At 34.2% G+C, this 21,098-nt stretch overlaps 2 protein-coding genes across 3 annotated transcripts in view; one reads left to right on the top strand and one right to left on the bottom strand.

The window, feature by feature from the left end:
* Positions 1-1,705: 1,705 nt before the first annotated feature.
* Positions 1,706-10,272, top strand: maff (v-maf avian musculoaponeurotic fibrosarcoma oncogene homolog F). The gene is made up of 3 exons (XM_073828186.1): positions 1,706-1,904; positions 3,361-3,422; positions 7,760-10,272. Exons 2-3 carry the CDS (start codon positions 3,387-3,389, stop codon positions 8,201-8,203), a joined length of 480 nt encoding a protein of 159 aa, XP_073684287.1. The 5' UTR covers positions 1,706-1,904; positions 3,361-3,386; the 3' UTR covers positions 8,204-10,272.
* Positions 10,273-11,275: 1,003 nt separating this feature from the next.
* The window catches only part of tmem184ba (transmembrane protein 184ba), a 15,012-nt gene continuing 5,189 nt past the window's right edge, over positions 11,276-21,098 (bottom strand). Inside the window, exons 4-10 of one of the 2 annotated variants that reach the window (XM_073828021.1) lie at positions 19,093-19,183; positions 17,314-17,389; positions 17,134-17,225; positions 16,852-17,021; positions 15,675-15,869; positions 13,408-13,434; positions 11,276-13,244 (exon numbers count right to left, since the gene is read on the bottom strand). In XM_073828021.1, the coding sequence (XP_073684122.1) occupies positions 13,015-13,244; positions 13,408-13,434; positions 15,675-15,869; positions 16,852-17,021; positions 17,134-17,225; positions 17,314-17,389; positions 19,093-19,183 (881 nt within the window). In that variant the 3' untranslated portion in view covers positions 11,276-13,014. The remainder of the gene's footprint in view (positions 13,245-13,407; positions 13,435-15,674; positions 15,870-16,851; positions 17,022-17,133; positions 17,226-17,313; positions 17,390-19,092; positions 19,184-21,098) is intronic. The other variant, XM_073828022.1, reaches the window with a different exon arrangement.

The raw sequence follows: 21,098 nt of genomic DNA, 5'->3' as shown, positions 1-21,098 counted from the left end.
GATTCAGTGCATGTTTCTCTTCTCTTTACAACATTAAACAATAAGATTCTGAACCATGATGAGTCTATGACTGGCAAGGATTGCTTTTTCTATTATTAAATGTTTTAATTTGCTTAACACAAGCTTTTGAAAATACATCTTACCATGTGGAGTATAGAAGTTTAATAACAGTTTAAAGATATTCCATTTTCCATCTTTTTATTTAATAGTTTGTGAAATACTTTTGCTGTCTTTCTTTACTTTTTTTACTTTATTACATGGTTATTATTATTATTGAAATCTGACATTTTTTTTTATAAATTCTTCTAAATAGTATATGATTTCTGTTATATACATTACCAGTCAAAAGATTTCTAATGTTTTTAAAGAAGTCTCTTCTGCTTACCAAGTCTGCATTTATGTGATCCAATATACAACAGAAGCTGTAATATTGTAAAATATTTGTACTATTTAAATAGCTGTTTTCTGTTTATTTTAAAATGCAATTTATTCCTGTGATTTTAAAGCTGAATTTTTAGCATCATTACTCCAGTCACATGATCCTTCAGATATAATTCTTTGCTATTCTTTGCTGCTCAAAAAACATTTGTTATTATGATGTTGAAAACAGCTGAGTATAATTTTTTTCAGGTTTCTGATGAATAGAAAGTTAGAAGAACCGCATTCATCTGAAATAGAAATCTTTTGTAACACTGGAAATGTCTTTATTACTTTTGATCAATTTAAAGCATCCTTACTAAATAAAAGTATTCAATTCTATAATTTTTTTTCCCCAAAAAAATTATACTGATTCCAAGCTTTTGAATAGTATAGTGTATAATGTTACAAAAGCTTTTTATTTCAGATAAATGCTGATCTTGGGATTGTTCTATTCATCAAAGAATCCTGAAAAAAAAAACTCAACTTTTTAAAATATTTATAATAATAATAATAATAATAATAATAATAATAAAATTAGAATAGCAAAACAGTGAATGATTTCTAAAGGATTGTGTGACACTGAAGACTGGAGTACGGATGCTAAAAAAGTAGCTTTGATCACGGGAATAAATAAAATTTTAAAATATATTCAACTAGGAAGCTGTTCTTTAAAACTGTAAAAATATTTAACAATATTACAGCTTTTAATGTATTTTGGATCAAATAAATGCAGGATTGGTGAGTGAAACAGACTTCTTTTAAAACATTAAAAACCTACTTTCTAAAAGTAAAAGCTTTGTAAAAATTGAACTATTTCTAATTCAAAACATTGAGCATGATATAAGACAATTTGATTTATTGTTTTGCCTTCATATTCTTGGAAATATGATGTCAAAACTAAAAAAGCGTTCCACATTACCCAAATCCACCCCACTTAAAAATGAATACTAAAACGTAAAAGGAAAGCCTTCAGGCTATTAGCCAGCCATTAGGACTGAGGAGGAGTTAGATGGCCATTTTTATTCATAATTTGGAAATAAACGACTGCGTACTTACTATGTGCTTACATCAGCCATGTAAACATGTTCACATCAGCCTACACTTGCATTCACAGCTGACAACTATGTGTAAAACACATAGACAAGTCTTTTAAAAACTTAGCTATAAATGTCGGTGGGATAAAATGGGTTAATAAGAAGAAGTTTCACAATGTTGTTGACTGATATTTTTGTGTGTGAGGAGGTCCCGCCCTCATTCTTAAAGCCTTGAGTCATCGTGTGTGTGTTTTTTATGAATGAAAGGATCCAACCCGCTGATGGTGGACTGATTCCGGGAAAAAGGCGTTTAGCTCTCCAGTCCGTCTAAACACGGGCCGTGCTTTGATAACGTATGTCAGTCGAAATACCGAACCAGCGGTGAGAATCGTGGAGTAATCCGTTTTCAGCTTCAGTTTGAAATCAGTAAAGAGGAGAAATCAACACCAGGCAAGATTTTCTATTTTTTCTCCTTTCGACATTTGTTTACACTAAGGAAACGGAGGGGTGTTAGCTAATCTGCTGTACATGCACTCAGTGTTTGTTTTAACGTAATATCCACTGTTGATACTGTTATGGTTTAGATCTTTCTCGTAAGATCATGTAAGAGTCGTATTTTATACATTTGTAATAGTATTAGTCTTCAAGAGCGAATAGCATGTTTATACCACGATGTTAACGTTAGGTGTAGCAACAAGCTAACACGTAACGTAATAAGGAAATAGCTACTTGGATGTGGTCGATTCGCATAGTTAAAATAACCATTTGTATTAGCTAACTGTATCTAACGTTATTATATTCAGAACTACTCAAAAAGTGTAAACACGTATGTTGTTTTCGACGAAAAACGACTAGTCAGCAAAATCTTGATTTGGTTTGGTAGTAATATCTTATGTAATAAACGGCTTCTTACGTTGGAAGTTCTAATCCTTTATTAAGCCTTATACATAATGATACATTTAAAAGATTTGTTAACATTGTTGCTTTGTAAGTAACGCAGTAGTTATTTTAGAACATGTTAAGCTCAAGACGTTTCGGGGAAAACAACAGCCCAAGACGTGTGTTGTTGTTTAGCAAATCTGAGTTTGATATATAAACTGTTTATACGTAGATGGTCATATTTGTTGTGACTAAGTAACTGGGGATTTTCTAAATGATCTAGATTCTAGAACATGAAATGCGAAAGGAAAGTAAGGAGCTGCTTTGAGATCAGGAATGGAGGACTTGTGCTGAATCACTGTGACTCTGTGGAAAAGCTCAGTCGGTTATTTGAGGCAGCAGCCGCTCGCGGATGATAGGCGCGCTTCCCACGCATGACGGGAAACTCATGGTCAGCAGCGTTCACTTCTTCATCTGGACTTTGACCTGTCATGATTCACCGTGCTGCTCCTTGGATTCGGGAAGCCTAGATTTAGAAAAATGAAAACAAGAACTGGAGGTTTATTGTCTTCAAATGGTCTGAAAGATTGAGTATTTAGGAGCCGACCACACAAACCACGTTATGTATTTATATACGCATAGTTCCTGTCTTTGACTTCCATATTATGTGCTAAGATCCACCATCCATTAACAGCTATGACGCTATACACTTGATTATTATTGTTCGCCAATATTTTTAACGCTGACGCGATTTTTACATAGGCTATTTAGGTTATCCAGATACTTCGAATAGCAATTGATTCTGCATTTCGTTATTTGTGTTGTATAACTTCATTCTCTGTTATTATGTAAGGGTTGAATGCCTTCTAGATGATGTCACTTGTTAAAACATTTTCATAAAATGAGTCCATAATGTATTTGTATTATTCATAAAAGTAAGGCGCTCAAGACTTTTGTAGTATTGTAAATACAGCTAAACTTTATTCCATGTACGTTGTCACTTAATCGGTTTATTTGACATTTACAGGTTCCAGGGAAACATAAATCCAGACAATGACTTCAGACAGCAGAGCTAGTAAAGCCCTGAAGGTAAATATCATTTTACTGAATACACTTTTTTTGTGAATTTTGTCACACTGTAAAAAATGCTAGAGTAAAACCTTTTAATTGCACTGTAAAAAGTTTTCACCAGTTTCAACTTAAAAATGTAAGTTTAGCAGCTGCCTTAAGATTGTAAGTTAAATCAACTTAAGTCATTTAAACTAACAAGTTATATCAACTCATTTTCATTGTAATAAGTTAAAGTGACTTGTAGTTTTAAGCTGATTTAACTTAAAAACTTAAGGAAGCTGCTGAACTTTTTTAAGTTAAATCTGGTGAAAATTTTTTACAGTGTGGTTAACTGTAAGTTGCCTTTACATATACACCGTAAAAAGTTTTCACCAGTTTCAACTTAAAAACTTTAAAATTTAGCAGCTGCCTTAAAATGTTAAGTTAAATAAACTTAAGTCATTTCAACTCACAAGTTAAATCAACTCATTTTTATTGTAATAACTTAAAATGACTAGTTTTAAGCTGATTTAACTTAAAATTTTAAGGCAGCTGCTGAAATTAGGTTTTTAAGTTTTTAAACTTTTTACAGTGTACCATTAGAAACTGTAAAAGGTGCAACATTGCTTTATGTAAATCTACTGTAAAATACTATAAAATTTATGGTACACAACCAGTTAAAAGTTTTTGAACAGTAAGATTTTTAATGTTTTTAAAGAAGTCTCTTCTGCTCACCAAGCCTGCATTTATTTGATCCAAAGTACAGCAAAAACACTAAAGTTAGAAATATTTTTACTATTTATAATAACAGTTTTTTATTTGATTCTATTTTAAAAGGTAATTTATTCCTGTGATATAAAAGCTTATTTTTTAGCATAATCACTCCAGTCACATGACCATCTAGAAATCATTCTAATATTCTGATTTGCTGCTCAAAAACATTTATTATTATTATTTATTATAGGTTTCTTTGATGAATTGAACGTTCAGAAGAACAGCATTTATCTGAAATATAATTTATTTGTAACATTATAAATGTGTTTATCATCACTTTTGATCAATTTAAAGCATCCTTGCTAAATAAAAGTATTAATTTCCATCATTTCTTTCCCCACAAAGATAAATGCAAATCTTTGGATCTTTCTATTCATCAAAGAATCCTGAAAAAATGTACTCAACTGTTTTAAATATTGATAATAATAATGAATGTTTGTTGAACAGCAAATCAGCATATTAGAATGCTTTCTGAAGGACCATGTGACACTGAAGAATGTATGCTGAATGCTGAAAATTTAGCTTTGATCACAGAAATAAATTACATTTTAAAATATATTCAAAAAGTAAAAATATTTCACAATATTATTGCTTTTGCTGTATTTCGGATCAAATAAAGGCAGGCTTGGTGAGCAGAAGAGATTTCTTTAAAAATATTTTTTTTTTTTTTAAATTGACTGGTAGTGTATGTTTACTAGTGAAAACTATGACTTGCCACATAATTTCCAAAAAATGGACATCCCCAGAAGTCACTAAATGACATCAACATCACATGGTTACTTTTTATTTTTGTTCTCATTTTTGTTATCAGTAATGTTCATTAGGGTGTGTTTTTTTTTTCTTTTTGGTTATTATTATTATTATTTTTTGTTTTATTTTAGTGTTGTGCGTTTCTCTGATGGCATTTTGTCTTTGTGTACGGCCCTGTGAACTGTTTACATAAGAAGTATTGGTCATGTTTTATAGATAGAACACTTATGATGAACTCGGATTCATCATGTGGCTTTCTATTTTACCAACTCTATTATTAGTTGGTTGTCAGTACATTTAGGTAAAAAGCCAATTTTGGTATATTAACATTATATCACTTAATTTAATTTAATACAGTTATACGCTGAAAACTACAGTTTATAAGGACCAGTATTCCATCTGGTAAACATTTTTACCATTTACGGTGAATTTTCTGCCAACCATAGTTGTCTTTTTTTTTTTTACAGTAAATTTAACATATTTACTAACCTTTTTTTTTTTTTTTTGACAATTCAAGATTGTAACCATTTGTTTATAGGCCATTCTACAGAATTGGTCAGAGTTGAAAACACTTTAAAAAAATCTGTATGTATGCAAATTGTATAATATCCAAGGTACAAATGTCTAGTAATTGTGCAGTTAATTCCCATATTCTATTTTCATTACGTTTATTTATGGAATATTTGTCCTCTCCCCATATTTGTCACTACCGAAACACAAGAGTATATGATTTAATTAGAAGGGTTATATTGACCTATTGAGATTTTGCTTACATCAACATTGTAAATATTTTTTTTTTGCTATTTTATAAAAACTTTTACAGTGTTAAATCAATAAGAATTACATTTTAAACAGTATTTCAAGTGTAATTTATGATATTAGTGGATTTGGAATCCAGTTGTTCTTTGTAAAAGGCAAAAAGGTGATCATACTGATTTCAAAGTTAAGGATTCATCGTTTTGAATATACAGTACATTGAAACAAAAATGATAACATCTTAGTTGATAATATAATATACTTTATTTTTGACAAAACATCCTACACTGTAAAAAACAATTTGTTGAGTCAAGTTAAAATAATTTGTTGAATCAACTCAAATGTCTAAGTTGTCACTTAGTACAACTTAACATTCAAGTTGACTGAACTTAAAATGTTAAGGCAGCCGGGTAACAAATTATTTTAACTTGACTCAACAAATTGTTTTTTTTACAGTGTATGTTTCGGTAGTGACTGCACATTTTCCCTAGTGACAGCAATGCTTTGCTAGCAACCACATCACATTACAGAATTTTAACTCACATACTAAAACATACTAAAAAGTTGCATAATTGTACCAAAATTTAGTTTATTTCCCCCGAATATAAGAATTGTTTCCTTTAGTCACTACCAAAACAATGATGACATGTTTCAGTCGTGACTGTTTCGATAGTGACACTTTTAAATACTTTTGAGCCTAGCTCAAAGATGCTAATCAGCACATTGTTAGCTAGCACAGTTTTAAACAGTGGTACACATATAAAAACTAAATGCTATGGAATAATTTCCAAAAAAGTATGTTTAATTATAGAAAAATGGTGTTCAGTAGTGACATTCTTTAAAGTTACACAGAGACTTTTCACATTTTTGAACACATTTACCTCAGATATACTCACCATGTAGCTATGAGATAGAGAGACATGGTAATATTTCCTGATCATAAATGTAGAAGTGTAGTTAAAATCAGTCTCAGACAATAGACTAGATCGGTAGTGACACTTTTTCTTACATAACTTGATCTTGACTTTTTAAAAGAATCAAAAAGATACTTTTAAAAACAAAAATAGAAAAAAGAAATGATTTCAAGTTCATTCAATTTTCATAAGTTGAAATTTGTGCGACCTTATGGACATTTTTGTCCATTTCAGTTTTGTTTTTTTGTTATAAGTGTGCCTGTGTTAATGCCAACTGCATACATTTTGGCTCAGGTGTATATTTCTGTTGAAATTTTAATATGTCACCCTCATTTCCTTCAAAAAATACTCACACTCAGGACCTTAAGGACAAAAATGTCCAAATTGACAAAAACTGCATTTTTTTAACCCAGGGCCATTTGACTATAAAATAATGCAATGTTTGCTAATAGGCATTCATTGTATTGGCTTAAAATGTTACATTTTTACATTTTTTTACTAGATTGTGCCATTTTTTCAAATTTGCCATATACATTATTTTTTTTTTTTTAAATCTAACACTACATAAAAATATAAATGCCTCAAAATTAATGTTGTTGTTCTTCACTAACACACCCAAGAATCTAAAAAGCAAAGAAAAAAATTCTGCTTAGCATTTAGTAAATGGAAATTACTACTATTTTTCATTTAAAAAAAAAAAACAACTGTGGCATTATGCAAACAAACCAGCATTTAAAGGGTTACAATTCTGAAAATTAATGAATGTTTGGTATCTATGGATAGACCACATGCTGGTTAAAAAAAAATCAACAGTGAAAATGGAAAATAATTATTAATAAATCATATTTTTATGACAGTTTTTGGACACCTGTGTGTAGCACAAGGGTTAAACTGAGTAATATTTTAAATATTATTGTGGGTTTCAATAGACAAAAGAAGGTAGAAGAAGGTTATAAGCAGTGACAATCACATGAAACAGGGTACAATTACATTTACAGGCCTGGAAAAGAACAAAAATCAATAGAAATGAGTCAAATCTGAAAACCCATCGAATTTCTGAAGTAAATATATATTTGGAATTTCTGTATTCTTGGCTTTAAACCATGACTTGACATGAATTGTTATAGCTAATAATCTTTAACCCTGATGAAGCTGCTTCATAAACATATCCCATTTTTTCAGGTGAAGAGGGAATGCGGGGAGAACGTCCCAGTGCTGAGCGACAGTGAGCTCATGTCGCTCTCAGTGCGCGAGCTCAACATGCACTTACGTGGTTTGTCCCGCGAAGAAGTGCAAAAGTTGAAGCAGCGGCGGCGCACGTTGAAAAACCGCGGCTACGCGGCGAGCTGCCGGGTGAAGCGCGTGTCCCAGCGTGAGGCCCTCGAGCAACAGAAGAAGGAGCTGCAGCGGGAGGTGGAGCGACTGGGAGCCGAGAACGCTGGCATGAGGCGGGAGCTGGAAGGGCTGGGTGCCCGTCTCGCTGCTCTGCAGCGCTTCGCCAGAGGTTTGGAATCCGGAGGAGGCAGTCTGCTAGCCACCACACCCCGCCTGAACACAGCCTCCGTCATTACCATAGTGAAAACACCGCAGCAGGTGCACACCCCTAGAGAGCAAGGAGCATCCTAGGGCACCACATGGATGCGCAGACACACATAGGTACACAGTATGATCGCACAGACAGACCATGTATACTCACATATACAGGAAGAAAAACAAAGTACCAGTTGGGAATTACAGATTCACTTATATATATAAACACACATTGACTGTGTATACAGTCTTATAAATGTCCAAGAATAATCTCAGTACTGTTGTTGTGGCCTCGAATATCATGACAAGTGTATAAGTCTGCACAAAGCTATTGCTAATAATAGCTTTAATGCTATTTATGCCCATTACTGTGCTTTCTGGATGGTGATACGTGTTTAAAAAAAAAAAAGAAATTGTCCCAACAACTTGTCTTCATGTGGGACCAGACATTTCAGAAGCTGGTTAGTTTTGCTGGAATATCTCCATGGTATAATAATGAATCGTGGGACTAGAGAACGTGCAGATCTATTGATACATGCCATTTCTATATTTTAATGTTTGTATAAAAGGACAAATGTTCAACAACAGACATGAAAGCTATTTTATTTGTGTTTCGAAATAATGTTTGAAGGTAATTCGTGCTGTGATTGGTCTAAATACTACTTCTGATTGACTAGTTTGGGGTCATTGTTTTAATTATTGTTCATGTTTACTTGTTGTAATGAGTTCGTAGTTTAGCGATGCTAAGGTATACAGCCTTATTACTTGTAATATGATTCAGTATGTGTGAGGGTCATATTTGTACTAATGTTAGAGCGACTTGTTTGTAGTGGTATTTTTGTATTTAAAACCAAGACCATATATATTATTTGCTATTTATGATTAAAACGTATCTGAATATTTTGGACAGCTGGAATATTAAAAAAAATACCATTTGAGGCAAGGAAGGGGAATCTGAGGAAGATGTGAAAATAAAGGACAAAGGGGAAGAGGGCAAACAGAAGGAGAAGTGAGCACTTGTGGCTCACTTGGGAGGAAAAAAAAGGAGGATAAGAAAGTGACAGAAGGAAAGTGAAAGAAAAATGATATCACATGTACATCACGTTAACCCGTGGTCGTCAGAATGACCTGCCGACTACACTATCACTCAAAAGTTTTTGAACAGTAAGATTTGTAATGTTTTTTTTTTTTTTTTCTGCGGACCAAGCCTGTACAGCAAAAACAGTAACATTTTGAAATGGGTTTACTATCTGAATATATTTTTAAATGCAATTTATTCCTGTGATCAAAGCTAAACTGTCTTCAGTGTCACATGATCATTCTAATATGCTGATTTGCTGTTCAAGAAACAATTTCAAAACATTCTTTGGTTAATAGAAAAATTTAAAGATCAGCATTTACCTAAAATAAAAGCTTCTGTAACATACACCAGTCGGTTTAATTTTTAATACTTTATATAATTAATTGTAGAAATTAATACTTTTATTTAGCAAGGATGCTTTAAATCGATCAAAAGTGATGATAAATACATTTATAGTATCACAAAAGATTTCTATTTCAGATAAATGCTTCGCTGTTTTTAACATAATAATAAAACGCTTTTAAGCAGCAAATCAGAATATTAGAATGATTCTGAAGGATCATGTGACTGGAGTAATGATGCTAAAAGTATAACTTTGAAATCACAGGAATAAATGACATTGTAAAATATATTCAAATAGTTATTTAAAATAGTACAAATATTTCAAAATTGTGCTGCTTTTGCAGTACTTCAATCAAATAAATGCAGGCTTAATGAGCAGAAAAGACATTCAAAATCTTACTGTTCAAAAACTTTTGACTGGTAGTGTACAAGCTTGGTTTACTCTGGTAAACTGGGTGATACTGTAAGATCAGGTAATGATCGACCATGTTCAACGTGGATATCTCTGGTGATTTTTGTTTTAATTGTGTAGTTAGCAATGTCAATATCAGTACTGAGAACCTAACCTGGTAACATGCCCACGATACTTGTGCTTCAGAACAATGTGCCGAATGTTTTATAAGAGGGCAGAGCACAAAAAAACTGATGTTTGTATTTATTATCTGTATTTTTCTATGGTAAATTCATTGTCTATTTTATATCATTTAATTGAAATAAATGTTGTATATATTGTATATAGAAATATGTGTGTTCACTGATTCAACATACATTTACAGACAAAATTCTTTATTGTTTCTAGGCCAGAGCATCGAGGGCAAAAATAGAAGCAAAATCTTTGACATAGTAATACATAATGCTCTGTTTAAAATAACATGACAGTACAAAGAATGTCTTAGTGTAACTTCAAAATATGTTTCCACAAAATATATATATACATATATTTTTTTTCAAATGTAACAGCGTTTTCTATGTTACTTTAGCCTGCCAAAATCTAGAATATTCCAATTCTCCTAAATATACAAAACTGCTTAGTGCAAGTTACAATAACGTCTATATTATTGAAAGAAATTCTCCCCTTATAAAGAATACACTGCAAAACACTAACGTAATAACAATAAGCAGGTACCATACATACTCAAACTTGGTTCCAGCCGCATTGTGTTTATACTGGCCTCTATTGTACCAATAAAAGAGTAGGACAGTTAATAAGTAACTCTAAAGATGCTATCTGACCAACCGCAAGCTTCCAGCTTGGTCATCAAGGGCCTAGTGCTTTCTGAAGAGGTAAAGCGCAAATGGCGGATGCTTCTAAAGAATGGGAGAGACTTTGGTGTGGCTCTCAAAAGATCAGTGATAACAGGCGTGTCCCATAAAGATAAAGGGTGTGAGCGGTGAGATATGCCTCCCTCTAGTGGGATATCTAGAAATAATGGCTATTAAAAGGATAGCTCACACAAAACTGAAAATGCAGTCATGAGTTACACACCCTCATGTCTGTTCAAATCTTTATGATTAAAGTCGTCAAATGTTTACATACACCTTTTACCAAAATAAGAGGGATTGTACAAAATACATGTTTTTATTTTTTATTTAGTACAAGTCTGAATAAGATTGTAGAGAAAACAATAGCTGAATTTATACAAATGACCTCGTTCAAAAGTTTACATACACTTTCTTAATACCGTGTTGTTATCTGAATGGTCCAACTGTTTTTTTTAAGTTCCTTGTTTGTTCTGAACGAAAAGTCCTTCAGTTTCCAGATTCTGTTTTTTCAGCATTTATTTGTATTTGAACCCTTTCCAACTATGACTGTATGATTTTGAGATTCATCTTTTCACACTGAGGACAACTGAGGGACTCATATGCAACTATTACAACTACTGAACAAGGTTCAAAAGCTCACTGATGCTTTGGAAGGAAAAACTATGCGTTGAGAGCCGGGGTGTGAAAACTTTTGAATGGTACGATGTGTACATTTTTCTTATTTTGCCTAAATATCATTTTTTTTTTCATTTAGTATTGCCCTCCAGAAGCTACTTAAGATTCACCAGAAGACAAAATAGGTTAAATTTACCCTGATCTTCAAATTAAGAAAGTTTTCAACCCTGTGTTCAGCATTTGAACATTCTGTTACAGTCCCTCAGTTGTCCTCAGTGTGAAAAGATGGATCTCAAAATCACACAGTCATTGTAGGAAAGGGTTCAAATACACAAATGCTGAAAAACCAAAGAATTTGTGGGACTTTTCTGAAGAACAGCAGGCAGTTTAACTGTTCAGGACAAATAAGGAACTTGTGAACAACTATCACTAAACAAAAAAAAACAGCTGTGGATCATTCAGGTAACAACACAGCATTAAGAATCAAGTGTATGTAAACTTTTGAAACTAATATTTTCTCTTGTGGACTGTGTGTAAATGACTATTATGTGAAATATCTTATTCAGATCAGTACTTATAAAATAAGTAAAAATAACATGCATTTTGTATGATCACTCTTATTTTAATGAAATAATTATCATTTTGCACATTCTGCAAGGTGTATGTAAACTTTTGACTTCAACTGTATTATGAAATATGCCTTTTTGTTTCTTTTTGTCCGTACAAGGAAGGTTCAATGTTTATTTAGACCCCACTTACTTGCGGTAAATGGTCACTTCTGGGTGAACTGTCCCTTTAAATTTTCAAGTTATACAAATTTCCATTGTCAGACAACAGAATATGAATAAACTGATGGTACTCGACTGTTCTTTCTCAGTGAAACTCTAGCAAACGCTAAAGAGCGTAACCTAAATCAGCTAACCTAGATGCTTTTTCTCCAGTGGTCCAGGACGGTCACGCTTTTCTAAAAGCTTGTGCTAATCTGCACAGGCGAGTAATGTTCCAATTACAGTTTTATAATCCAGACCTGTAATCTGTAATCTTATCGTGGACCATCAACCTCTCCCCGTCCCTTAATTCATCCGTCAAAACAACAACGGTGTGTTTGAACAGCTGGTACTCACTCTACCATCATTCACAACTGTACCCGCCCTTAATTCACTGGGGAAGCTATAAACACTGTTGAAACAGAAGCAAAGGTGCACTTGAACTTGTAAATCAAAAACGGAAACATTCCCACCGAACGTGGGCCCTCCAATGCACTGCTCTTTATAAATATTCTGGGATGTCCGAACCACCCCCTATGTAAAACTACAAGCATAAAAAATACATCTGAACTATCAGACCATGTGGGTTTTCAAAATTTGGCTAGGATGAATGTATTTAACTCTTTGTATTAACAACATTATCAAACAAAAGCGCATCGAGATTTTTCATTAAAGACTGTTTTGATGTCTAAGCAAGTATAAGCAGCTTAATTTCATATTCTACTTTTTAAGATGGTCCTTTAATAACCTGTTCCTATGTTAACGTAACCTCATTACACTACCGCAGGAGTAAACGGTCCCTTACGAAATACCTTTGCTCAGGACGACAAGCAAGTAAGTTAAAACTCATCATCAGAGCTAAGCAGCAGGGTTTTCTCATTGTCCCGTCCACTCATGCAGCTGTGATTGCGGGATATGGGTGGTGCGGTGACCCCCTGCTCCAAGGTGGACTGCTGGGTGTACTGTTGGTAAGCTGGGGAGAAATTGTGGATTGCATCCTGAACCATGTCTCCAGGGTTCATTGTCTCCTTCAAGCTGCTGGAGATGCTTTTCATGGGGGCACAGCGACCTTGAGAAAAACGGAGAACTTAATTAGAGATGGATAGCATGAGAGAAAAGATTAAAAAACACAAAATTGACTTTTTTGGGTGAACTATCCCTTTAAGAGTCCACTGTCCCTACACTTTTAACTGGAGAGGAGATGTGGTTTAAGATCAGGAACTGTAGCCTACCGTACTGTCCATATGTAGGAACAGGGCCTTTAGAGTGCAGCGTGAAAAGGAGAAACAAAGAAAAGATGGAAAGGGGCGTGGAAAGGGATGTGTTGCATGGGATGAGCAAAAAAAATGAAGGGAATTAGAAAGCAAGATGCGCAAGGATAAAGAACAGATAGCAATGGATGGATTGAGGAAAGAATGATTTACAGAATAAAAGCAGAGGAAGAGAAGAGAAAGTCAGCCATGACTTCTGAGCCATTACGATGTGACAAAATGTTCAAGAGAGAATGACTGTTCTTGAAATTTTAATAAAACACACTTCAATTATAAAAAAAAGAGTCGTCAGTAAGTTTTTTTCTTTTGAAATAAATCAAAAGTGACATTAACATCATTTATTAAAGGGAAACTTTCGCCAAAATGCAATCTGGGGTGTTTTTTGGATTGTAAACGAGTCAAACTTTCATCTAAAAGCATAATTACGACAAACGAGCCGTTTTTGAGATTGACCGTGATTTCGTTTTGTGGTCAAATGGCCGGTGAATGGGAGTGCTAGGGGCACTACTTTGAGCGCATCAAAATCGATATTTTTACAACACTAAGAAGGCTCGACACACCATGAAACTTTGCTCGAAGTATCGCTGGGTCTCTACACATGAACTCGAGCATTGAGAACATTGTTTGTGTACACAGAGTTTACTAAAAAGAAAGGTTTTGAACAACTCACTTACACTGTTTGGGTTTCTGCTCGCAGCCATCTTGCCAGTCAAGAAGTGACGATCTCCGAATGCGAATGAATGGACTCCATAGGATGAAATGTCATGAAGTTTTCATTCCAATGAAAAAAGCATGATCACTTAGCAATATCTATATATAATAATAATAATATTAGTAATAATACAAACGGGTTTCATTCATTAATATGCTTTAGGAGCTATCCATCCTCGCATTCGGAGATCGACACCTCTTGACTGGCAAGATGGCTGCGAGCGGAAACCCAAACAGTGTAAGTGAGTTGTTCAAAACCTTTCTTTTTAGTAAACTCTGTGTACACAATGTTCTCAATGCTCGAGTTCATGTGTAGAGACCCAGGCGATACTTCGAGCAAAGTTTCATGGTGTGTCGAGCCTTCTTAGTGTTGTAAAAATATCGATGTTGATGCGCTCAAAGTAGTGCCCCTAGAACTCCCATTCCCCCGGCCATTTGACCACAAAACGAAATCACGGTCAATCTTAAAAGTGGCTCTTTCGTTGCAATTATGCTTTTGGATGAAAGTTTGACTCGTTTACAATCCAAAAAACACCCCAGATTGCATCAAAACATGGTCACATGATCATTTGTTTTGAAAATGTTTTGTTATTTCAAAAACTTAAAAAAAAAAAAAAAACTAACTAAACACTGCTTTTAAACAGTATTATACATACAGTGCTGGACAAAATTATAGGAACACTAGTATTTTCACTTGCTAAAAAATGGGTTTAAGGTTATTTTTATCGTTTGCTGTAGCGTCACAGTAGGAAATATCAGTTTACATTTCCAAACATTTATTTTGCCACTAATTGTAATCATTCAGTGAGATTTTCATTTGTGCAAGGAGTTTGAAAATAGGTCGTGTTCCACACAGAGAGATCTGATCTCATCATTATCTAGTCTGTCTGGAATGACATGAAGAAACAAAAACTGAGACAGACTTAATCCAGAAGAACTGTCTCCAACGTCTCCAAGACGTATCCACCTGCAAAGCTACAGTACTGTTAAAAGTTTTAGGCACTGGTGTAAAAATGCTGTAAAATGAGATGCCGTCAAAGAGTATGTCATAAACAGATTTTCTTTATCAATTAACTTCTATTAACTAAATTAAATCAACATTTGGTGTGACCATCTTTTCCGTTTAAAGCAGTTTTTGCCCTAGGTGCACTTTCCTGAAGCATCTTGGAGACGTTGCCACAGTTCTTCTGGATTTAGTCTGTCTCAGTTTGTTCTGTTTCTTTATGTCATTCCAGACAGACTGGGTGATGATGAGATCAGATCTCTGTGTGCAGCACTGGCTGTTTTCAGGCTCCTTGTGCAAACAAAAATCTCACTGGATTATTACAATTAATGGCAAAATGAAAGTTTGGAAATGTAAACTGATATTTCCTACTGACACACTACAGCAAATGATAGAAATAACCATTTTAAGCTAGCAAAGAATACTAGTGTTCTAATAATTTTGGCTGCCACTGTATATTGGTGGGGGAGAAAAGTATACAGTATTTGTTCATGAATAAAGGTCTAAAGCTCACCAAGGGAATCCAGTCTTTTGTCCATGTAGACCTTGTAGGTAAATGCATGTCGCAGGGCCAAGGCAGCAAAGAACATCTCAATGCAAATGATGAAGTTCTGGTATCCAGCTGCAACGGTTCCCTCACCGACAGAAACCTCGGGAGAGCTGATCTTAGGAATCGCACCACATTTTTCCAAAATGGCCAGCAGCATGCCTGAAAGACCAACAAGACAACAAGATCATGGTTTACCAATAGCTTTAAATAGAACTTGGTTTTATCCATTAAGAAGTAACATTCAAAAGCCAAAAGCAATAATTGGCCAACATACTAAAAAAAACAGCGGATTTTGACATCTTTCGATTTTAGAATTATGTAGATTGATATAATATGTGATATAAGGCCATATTTTATGTATGTAAATAGGGTCAATTGTGATGTCATGTTGACTTTAAAGGGATAGTTCACCCAAAAATGAAAATTGTGTCATTAATTACTCACCTTCATGTTGTTCCAAACATGTAAGACCTTCGTTAATCTTCAGAACACAAATTAAGATATTTTGGGAGAAAGCCGAGAGCTATTAGTCAGCAAGGGTTCTACCACACTCAAGGTCCACAATGACACCAAGAACATCGACAAAATAGTCCATGTGACATCGGTGGTTAAACCATAATTTTATGAAGCTACGAGAATACTTTTTTCCAGCAGAACACTAAAATAACAACTTAAAACAATAAAGGGGGCAATAAAAGCCTCCTGTAGCGAACCAATGTGTTTTTGTAAGAAAAAAATTACACATTTAAAAAAGTAAGAATCACTTTAATCTAGTTTGTGCAGTTGTACACGGAACTTGCTGCTTTTGGAAGGGGCGCAGCAGGACTGAAACGCTGTCTAAACTGTTCGCCAATCGCAACGCAGTGGGACTGCTAACCAATCACAACACATTTCGTTTTTCGGAAGGCAGACCTTCATCAATCCCAGAACTAATTGAGCCATTTGTGCCAGGCTGGGGAGAAAGCTATTGTAATAATGTATATTTTATGAAAAATACCACCAAGCATGAGAGCATGTTCTAGTTTACCCCCCAAAACTAAATAAAGACTTTGTAAAAGAACATAATAGGACCCCTTTAATGACAGAATTTTCATTTTTGGGTGAACTATCCCTTTAATATTTCTTCAGCAGTGGATCTTACCTTGCCAGAAGGAGAGGAAGATGACTGATTTCACCATTAAGAACTTGAGCATAGGCCTGTAAGGGCTGAGAAGGTCTCGGGTGGAGAAGTAGAACAGGAAAAGAGCGTAGAGAGACAGGCTGACGGAGATGTTGTAGATGATGGTCACATACAGGTAACCGCTAGCGACACTGTGGGATCAGAAATGATATTCTAAAACCAACAATTACACTTTGAAACTCAACATCTTGAGTATTGGGTAAAACAAAGTCACAGATCAGACATCACAGGAGAAGCACATACTTGAAGTCCCCATCACGGTATTTTCCAAAGGCCTGCAGGATGACCGTAATCATGGCCATCAGGGGTTTTACCACACAGAACTGTAAAGTGGCCTGTGAAATGGAATTAATGAACAGAATAATTAAACGTTTCTAAAAACAAAAAGGAACAAGGATTCTACAAGGTGTTCAATAGGCAAACCTGTTTGCAAAATCGCAGGAAGCCAATGGAGTAGGTCTTGCCCCAAAGACAACATGTTCCGTATATACAGCTGGACCTGCAGCAAAACAAGAACGGTTTCACATAAATATGTGAAGCTATTACCTAACTTAAAGATACAGTTCACCCAAAAATGAAAATTCTGTCGTTAATTATTTACCCTCATGTCTTTCTAAAACTGTAAGACTTTAGTTTATCTTCGGAAGACAAATTAAGATATTTTTGATGAAATCCAAGAGCTTTCTGACCCTGCATAAACAGCAACACAACTACCATGTTCAAGGCCCAGAAAGGTAGTATGTAGCTTCATAACATTACAGTTAAATCACTGATGTCATATGGACTATTTTATCAATGTCCTCCTTACTACATTTCTGGGCCTTGAACGTGGTAGCTGTGTCCCTGTCTATGGAGGGTCAGAAAGCTCTCAGACTTCTTCAAAAATATCCTAATTTGCATGATAAACGAAAAGTCTTTTGGGTATGGAACGACATGAGGGAGATAATTAATGACAGAATTTAATTTTTTTGCTTAGTGTCTTTTGTTTACATTTGTAGTCAGTTCTCTTGGTTCTTTTGGTCGTTTTTAACACAAACCTTAAAGGATTAGTTCACTTTCAGAACAAAAATTTACAGATCTTGTCATCCAAGATTTTCAATGTCTTTCTTTCTTCAGTCATAAAGAAATTACTTTTTTTGTGGAAAACATTTCAGGATTTCTCTCCATATAATGGATATGTATGGTGCCCCCAAGTTTGAACTTTTTTAAATGCAGTTTAAACGCAGCTTTAAAGGGCTCTAAACGATCCCAGTCGAGGAAGAAGGGTCTTATCTAGCGAAACGATTGGTTATTTTCTAAACAAATTGACAATTTATATACTTTTTAACCTCAAACGCTCGTCTTGTCTTGTCTCTGTGATGCGCATGCATAGTCCGGGTCAATACAGTTAGGGTATTGTCAAGAAACTACCATCTTGTTTTTGTCTTCAACTTCAAAATCATCCTACATCGCAGTTTTACCTTTTTTGTAAAGGGTGTTTGATCTTCTTTGTATGTTCACTTTGTAAATACTGGGTCAATACTTTTGCAGCATTGTAGGATGATTTTGAAGTTTGGGAAGAAAAGTTTTTTCGACATACCCTAACTGTTTTGACCTTCGAATTTAGAGCCCTTCAAAGCTGCATTTAAACTGCATTTTGGAAATTCAAACTTGGGGGGGACCATACATATCCACTATATGGAGAGATATCCTGAAATGTTTTCCTCTTTACAACTGAAGAAAGAATGACATGAACATCTTGGATGACAAGGGGTTAGTACATTATCTGTACATTTTAGTTCTGAATGTGAACTAATTATTTAAGATACAAAACAATAGGCATTAGGATAAAGTCAAAATCTGTGTGCTGGGCTAAATGCACTCAATTTATGAGTGTATTTGTATTTTATTATTAGCTGATAACCCACAAAGGGTTTATAAGACATGTAAAGGAACCAAAATAGGAGAATGAAGTCTAGGTCTCAGCTCACTTGTTTGCTGCGCACCAAAGTTCGAATGGCAGCGTTCACATTTATTCAAATAAGCCACAATAAAAGAGCAATTGCCCCAGAGTTCATTTTAATCAAACCAAAAGTGACAAGTGTAAACACGCCCTTAACAAATACACTTGCAGTCTCATCAAACATCAGTGAGAGCTTTGATTTGAGGCATGCATTAAAAAAAAAGTCTCACACAAAAGAGTAAGTGGAATATAATACTCACTCAATGGGTTTTCCTCTGATCTCAGCCATGATAGCGCTCTCTCCTCCAAGGTATTCATAACACAGGCTCAAGAAGTTATAGATCACAAATGCTGCAAAAAAAAAAATGGATTGAATTAGCACTGAAATTATATCTTTATTTTATGTGGGTGATCATTTTTAAATTTCTTAGTAGAAACATTTGTTAGTACTAAAGAATGTTGTAGATTAAATGATCAGAAGAACCTCAGTGGTTTAATCTCATACTGTGGCTCTGCCAGTCAAGCATAGCAGATAGTTCTGACTAAATCCCATCATCAGTGTTTCACCAAACACCAACAAAAGACTTTACTAAACAATGGCACAGTCGTGCATAGCAAAACATCCCTCGTGATGGTCTGGCCATGCCACAACAAAAGAATTACAATACAAGAATCCTTCATCCTTTGAGTAGACCATGTGCTTTTCTACACCAAAGATTATAGGACACCCACAAGAATTACAGAGATTTAAGCAGTCTTGTTATTTTTACCATTTATTTTCCAAACCAAACCAGCCAGATCCAGAATGAATCACACCATTACAAACTTTAATTTGAAGTAATAAAGTACACTAACGTTTTTCAATTGAGATGTCTGTTGTGTTATTTGAACATAAATATTATAAAAACAATAATATTGCGAAATATTATATTAGTAATAATAGTAATATTTAAACTTGCTGTTTTCTATATTTTAAAATGTAATTTATTACTGTGTATATTTAATAACTTTTTTATATAATTACATTACAACATAAATGTGTTTTTCTGTCCATTTTGATCAATTTAACAAAACTGTCCTTTAGAATTGTCTATGGTAGTTTATATACTATTAGCTATACTTGTAATGTACATTATTGTTATTTTATGTTATTATCATTATCAAGTTGGGGGGGGGGTAATTTTAACTGAATTCACATAAAACATTTCAATATTATCATCTAAAATCTGTATCTTTATGTAGAAAATGAATGCGATTTTTATTTCCAGAACCTGCCTCTTGCACTCTATTAAAAGAGAAGCTCACTTCACGAACAAAAATGTACAGATAGTTTACTAACCCCCTTGTTATCCAAGAAAAGAAATGATGTTTTTTAAAGCAAACATTTCAGGATTTTTCTCCATATAGTGGACTTCAATGGTACCCGTGAGTTTAAACTTCCAAAATGCATTTTAAATGCAGCTTCAAAAGGCTCTAAATGATCCCAGCCAAGGAAAAAGGGTCTTTTCTTTTTTTTTTTTATTAAGGATTTTCAAATAATACAAACAATCAAGACAAAGACAATCAAACAAACATACAAACAAACAAACAAACCCCAAGCGCTGCAGGTTAAATAAAATGTACAAGTGTTCTTAACAAAAAAAAAAAAAATCAAAAGCAAGAAAAAAGCCAAAACTCTCTTAAATAAAAATTTCAAAATTTGTGTAGGAAGGATTGGAGAGGTTCCCAGAGTCTCCTGAATTTGTCCTGTTTGTGGTTGAGGTCATAAGTTAATTTCTCCAAAGGAAGAAAGGCTGACAGCTGAGAAATCCACATGGAAATAGTTGGAATCTGAGATGTAGACCATTTCAGTAATATACATTTCTTAGCTAGAAATATAAGGGTGGTAAACAGAGATTTGAGGTCCGAGTCAAAAAGGTCTTTAGGAATGTCATTCAACAAAAAAAGTGAGGGGGATAAAATAAAATGTTTCCCTATTATCACCTGGATTGCAGAGTGAACCCCTCTCCAAAATGGTTGGATGTGAACACAGGACCAAAATACATGAAAGAATGTGCCTTTACAAGTTTTGCATTTAAAACAGAGGTCGGAACAACCTGGGAACATTTTATGCAGGCGAACCGGTGTAAAATAAATTCTGTGGAAAAATTTAAAATTTTGTTCATGTATGGAAATTGAGGTACATTTTGGAAAAATACCATCGCAGATCTTGGTCCAATCTTCAGAATTAAACAAAACTCCTAGGTCCCGTTCCCATAGTGGTTTC

This window comes from Garra rufa, chromosome 22 (assembly GCF_049309525.1).
Source record: "Garra rufa chromosome 22, GarRuf1.0, whole genome shotgun sequence".
NCBI lineage: Eukaryota > Metazoa > Chordata > Actinopteri > Cypriniformes > Cyprinidae > Garra > Garra rufa.
This window is presented reverse-complemented; position numbering and strand designations above follow the sequence as displayed.

Coding starts and splice junctions, on each gene's coding strand:
- maff (XM_073828186.1), top strand. CDS start 3,387: ATGACTTCAGACAGCAGAGCTAGTAAAGCCCTGAAG. Junction 3,423..7,759: donor GAGCTAGTAAAGCCCTGAAG/GTAAATATCATT, acceptor CCATTTTTTCAG/GTGAAGAGGGAATGCGGGGA.